A 5915-nucleotide genomic window follows, 5' to 3' on the forward strand; every position below is an offset into this window, starting at 1 on the left:
AGCTCCGCACCACGCGGGTACGACGGCAGCGACAGAAGCCTGCCACTGACGCTGTTGCCGCGCACCGACAGCCACGACCCGGAAACAAACGACGCCGACCCCCGCAGCTCCAGCAGCGCGCCATCGGTCAGCGCACCGGCGTTGTCGTTCACTACGACGGCGGACGCGTTGGCCTCCACTCCGCTGTCAAACACCAATCCATGCGCGGCGTACACCTGGCTCCCCGACACGCGCAGCACAGCGCCCCCCGACGCAACCACGCGCGCACTCGCGTACAACGCATAGTCGCCACCAAACACAGCCGCATCCAACGCGACACCGCCACCGACAAGCTCCAGCACCGCGCCGTCCACCACCACCGTCCGCCCACCAGTCATCACGGTCACGAGGGCCACGCCGTACACAACCAGCACGGACCGCACAAGCCGCAGGCCCGACAGCACCAGCACCGGTGCGTACGGCGAGGACCGCGAGCCGGGAAGATACACAAGCGGCGTCGGCCTCGCGGCAACCAGCAGGGAGTCCGCCACCGTCAGCACGGACCCCGCAGGGAACGTGCCGGTCAGCACAAGCGCACCGTTCAGCGCCTCCACATCGCACACCGACAGCTCCACCGGCCCGCTCTCGCCGCTCCCCGCCGCACCGCGCAACGCTCCACCGCCCATCACGTACAGCACGGCACCGTTCAGCAGCGACACGTTCTGCACAACGATCCGCACGCCGTCCCGCGCCATCCACGGCACGTAGAGCACCGGACTCACGCCGTCCAGCACAACGTGGCGCAGCGTCACCTCGCTCGCGCCGGCAGGCACAACGAACACCGACCGCAGCGTCACGCCCTCGCGGACGAACACACTCAGCACAGTGCCCATGGCAGGCGGCAGCGCGGGAGCTCCCACAGGCACGCACGCCTCGCCGTACCCGCCGCTGCCGCACGCGCACATGCACACACCGTTCCTCATGCTCGCAGACACCGTCCCGGGCGCGTAGCAGTAAGTGTCCCTGTCGCAGTCGTCGCACCCAACAACGTCGATGCTCCCAACGTCGCCAAAACCAGCCGCTGCGTACTCCTCCGCCGTCGACAGGACACGCCCACCAGCGTCGTTGCACGCCACCCTCAAATGCGCCCCAGCCGCAAGCGACAGGCTCACCGACAGCATCCGCGGCAGCAGCGCTCGGTTGCGCACAAAGCTCAGCGTGCTCCCAGCAGCGGTCACGGCGCCAGCGGCGTAGAGCATCTCCCTCGAGACGCCGTCGTGCACGTTGCCCTTCGCCAGCAGCATCGACCCGTCGGCCAGACTCACCGTCGAATAAAACGCCACCGCGTAGTCCTCCGTCGACACAAAGTCGCTCCGCACAAGCGCCACAGCGGAGCCCGACACGCTCACAGCCCCACGCACAGACACCGCGTGCTTGCACAGCAGAAAGTCGCTGTCAACAAACGCCACCACGGAGCCGCCACTGGCCGCAACACCGCCCTCCACCGACACGCACAGCCCCAGCGCCGTCTGCACCGACAGCCTTTCCACGTACAGCGCACCGCACGACGACAGCGCCACGCCGCCAACAACCAACACACCAACAGCGTCGCGGAACACAGCCGCCACCTGCGTGCGCGCTATGGTCAGCACACTCCCAGTCAGATTCACGTTGTGCAACACGAGGCACGCGGAGGCGTCGCCAAGGTCGTAGGCGCCGCGGTACACAACACGCGCCTCTGCAATCAGCACCGAGTCCACCACAATGACGCGCGAGCCCGGCGGAAATCGGTTCGCCAACACCACGCCGCCGCCAGAGCGTGACTCAAGCCCGCTGATCAACACATCGGCGCGCTGGCCAGCAGGCGGGTCGGACCGCCACCCAACAACGTACAGGCTCGCTCCGCCCACAAACGTGCAGTTTGCCAGCGTCACGTTGCGCACGCTCCCTGACATCGACTCCACGTCCACCACGACGTCCGCCGCAAAGGTCGCACCAACGTAGCACACCACCGACGTCCCGAAACTGACGTTCACCTCCACATTCACACGCACGTCGCGCACGCAAAGGTCGGCGCCGTCGGTGCTCGGTGGCTCGGGGACAGCGACGGGCAGGCACGCATCGCCGTGGCCTCCCTCCGCGCACCTGCAGGCGCAGCCATCACTCGAGGCCGTCGTCGTGTACGCAGGGAAGCACGACGTCGCAATAGTGCATGGATCGCTGCAGGTCAGAATGGTGGCATTGTACACGGACGGAATAATGTAGTTCGCTTCCTCAACGCCGTTCACAGTGTTGCACGCGGCCACAATCGCTCCGTTTGTAAGATCGGTTGACCCTGAGAATATCCGCAGCACTTTCGGCGTGCCCGTGCTGGACATGAATTGGTTGCCGGACACAGTCACCGTGGAATCGCGGAGACTCACCGTGGGGTTAAAAAAAGCAAACGCATCCGATGGGGACACGCGGCAGAGGTTGTCGCTCAACTGCAGCCAAGAGTCGTAGTAGATGTAGGTAGAAAAAGCTGAATAAAACACAACCGAGCTTCCCTGCATGTCGTTGCCCTGAAACACAACTGCCGACAGAGACTCCACACGTAATGCCAAAATTAGTAATAAAATGTACCTCACCGACCTCGAAACAAGATTGCCTCGGATCACCACGGCAGAGTTGTTCAGCACCTTCAGCGATGAGGATTGGCCAGACCCTTCAAGATATATCAGCGTACCGTCACCGCCAGCCATATGAAACGTGTTGCCTACCACCGCAAAAAGGGAGCGCCACGACACCCTCAGAGAAGATTCAACGACGTAAATGGCGTTTGACGACGCCGTCACGGTCTGAAACACATTGCCGCTCAGAACCACCGCGGAGTCATTGCTGATCGCCAGCTCATTCATCGCAACACACGACGACTTCCTAAGGCCCAATCCCGACCGAGGGATCAGCCTCGTGACCGAAAAGCGGTTCCCGCTGATCGTGATGTTCGTGCGCGGTGGAAACACACCCTCCGGACTGAGCAGCGCGTCACGAAACGTGTTGCCGGTGACGACAATGTTCAACGACCCCACAGCGGCATAAGCGTTGCCCAACAGCAACAGCACAGCGCCGTCCCTCCACGTGCATCCATCGAACATGACATTCACCACGTCGCCCGTCATCGCCCCAATCAGCACCGTCAGGCTCATGCCGCCCCCGCTGAACGTCACGTTGCGGTAGCACAGCCACGACAGCCCGCCACCCACAGACTGTGCAACCTCGGGGTACACCATGTCGCCGATGCACTCACCAACAGACGGTGGTGGCAGCGTGGGCCGCAGTGGCGGCGGTGGCGGGCCAACAGGCACAGGCGCCGGGACGCACACATCGCCGTGCCCTCCAGCAGCGCACTGGCAATTGCAGTCAATGACCGCCGTCGTCAGCGGGGCAAAGCAGTCGCCGTCCTTCGTGCACTCCCCGCACCCTGCAACCGTCGTCACGTTATTGATGCCATGGAGCTCCAATTCAGCCGCCGTCGTCACCTCCCGTCCCGCGACCGTCAGGCACCCAGCAACAAACCGGTAGCCGGCGTCAGACTGCGATAGCAGAGACTCCGAAAACCCCGTCGAGCCCATCTTGCAGCCCGTCAGCGTCACCACACTGCTGCCGTCAATGCTCACAAAAGCGGACTCAGTGTCGTAGAACATCGCACCCACTCCCACGTCGTTGTCACGCCAATCCAACCAGCTTGACCGCTGGACGGTCCACGAGTTTAGTGAATAGATGGCGCAGGAAACAGAACCGCTGTTCCCCACCACGCGCAACACGCTGTGATCCGACACGCTGAAGCCACGGTACTGATACAGGAGGCTTTTCCCGGAGGTCATTCTATTGCCGAGCAGCGCAAAAACAGAGTGGTCACCGACACTGAGGATGTCCAAGTAAAACAAGTGTGTGTACCCATCGAAGCTGCAGTACCGCACATACAGCGAGCTGCCACCCACCAGCGTCAGCGTCCCGATCGAGTACAAACCAAACGCATCATACCTCGATGCATGCGCATTTACGTTGCTGACCAACAGCGAGGACGCAGTCAACAAAACTTCGTGCAGCATCACAACGCTCAGCTTGTTGTTCACTGTGTCCGGCAAATGGACCGCGGAGGACTGCACCGCGTCAACGTCCGTGACGGCAATGTCGCAGTACTGCGGGAGGGCAAGTGCAAACACAACAACAGAGGACCACATCACCGTCTGGCTCACGCGGATCAGGACGCCGGATGACTCGGCGGCCTCAACATCTCCAACAAACTGCAGCACAGCCCCGTAAAGGAACGTGCACCCAGTGAGCGTGATGTTGATGGGGAGATGCAGCGGCATACTGTTGAAGGAAAATGTCAGCACAGCACCCACGCCGCTGAATGTCACACCCACGTAGCAGTGTTGCGTCTCCCACATGTTCAGCGTGAGGCTCGACAGCGTCTGGTTCACCACGCAGCTCGTGTCGCCGTCGACGGCTCTCTCCGCCACGGGCGGCACAACCGCGTCGGGCATCTCGAAGGGAAGACACGACGCGCCATGCCATCCGTCCTTGCAGCTGCACGAGCACGAGCCGCGGTCCACCGACTCCGTCCCGGGCATGTAGCACGCCGCGTCATCGTTGCATGTGCCGCATCTGAACAGCTCCACGCCCTCCGGAAACACACCTTCGTACGACACCTCCTCATCGCCCTGCAGGTTGCACCCCACCAAAAACCGCGCGGGTAACTTCACAATCGTGCTCCATGGAAGAATTTTCGCAAAATCTTTACTCGACTCCGCCTGACGGTTGTGTGCAAACACCACGGTGGTGCCGTTGTCTGACAGCTGAATTTTGTGCCAGGAATACAAAATAGTTAATAACGAATCTGTGCTCAAGCTGTTGCCCTCCACACGCCAGTGCGCACCACCCTCGAGAGTCACCGAACCGTCTAAATACAACAGCGTGAAATCAAAAAACTCCGTCCTGCCAACAAATGTGCAGTCCGCCACTCGCAACAGCCCTGCGGAGCTCACGGTGGTAACTCCAGAAAGATAAACGCCATTGACCGCGTTCATCGTGTTTTTCTCCACGTCAATGTAGCCGCCGTTCTTCACATCAACAACGTCAAAATAAATAGCAGTCTCAGAACTGTCAACCCCACCCGTTACCCTCAGCGTATTTCCCTTCACAATGATCCCGCCACCATCAACAACAACAGCATCAATAAAATATACTGCGTAACCATTTCCCTCGATGCGGTTGTCAATTAGCAGCAGGGTCGAGTTCGCACCAAAAGTAAACCCAAAAAAGGAAATGACATGGCTCGACTTCGTCACAAGCGTACTACCCGCCACCAGTATCTGGGAGCTCGCACCAAAATCACCCTCAAACTCCAATGCACCAGAATCCAGCATCGAGGATGTCACGTTCACGTGCACGCGTGCACCACTCCCCCCGATCGACAGGCCCATGAGGACGCACTGCAGCAGCGTGATGTTGAGTGTCTGTTGTGGTGCGTCGAAGCTCCACAGGTCCAGCACGATCGCAGCGGTGAAGGTCACATTGACGAAGCACAGACCACGCACACCGGGATCAGGATAGTCCACAAAGCTGATGCTGCCACCGTGCACGCAGCGGACCTCCGTGTCCTTCGCGTCGGGGAGCGGGAGCGGCCCAAGGCCGTCCGGAACAGCAGCTGGCAGACAAGTGTCACCGTAGCCGCCAGCAGCGCACTCACACTCACAGCCGCTGATGCTGCTCGTCCTCGCAGCGAAGCACACAGCGTCCACGGTGCACGCGCCACAGTCCAGTGCCGTCACGGGTGCTCCAATATTGAGGTTGTCTCGGTAATCCGTCACAGGAGAGCCCATTACCTCGTTGCACACGCCGTAGATGATCGGGCGCGTGTCGGATGGTGGTGGCCAGTTGCTTGTCATATG

General features: G+C 61.1%; 1 protein-coding gene across 1 annotated transcript, besides 1 other annotated feature; it reads right to left on the reverse strand.

The window, feature by feature from the left end:
- Tc00.1047053509919.9 (dispersed gene family protein 1 (DGF-1), putative) lies at positions 1–5915 on the reverse strand (the record flags this gene model as incomplete). Its single annotated transcript, XM_799327.1, has 1 exon — positions 1–5915. A coding segment is annotated over one exon (5915 nt), but the record flags the coding sequence as incomplete, so codon positions are not given.
- Positions 1–5915: a sequence feature (areas not merged during assembly with more than two copies in the genome that could not be assigned to a particular haplotype).

The sequence above is a fragment of the Trypanosoma cruzi genome, genomic scaffold (assembly GCF_000209065.1).
Source record: "Trypanosoma cruzi strain CL Brener 1047053516525 genomic scaffold, whole genome shotgun sequence".
In the NCBI taxonomy this organism is placed as follows: Eukaryota; Euglenozoa; class Kinetoplastea; order Trypanosomatida; family Trypanosomatidae; genus Trypanosoma; species Trypanosoma cruzi.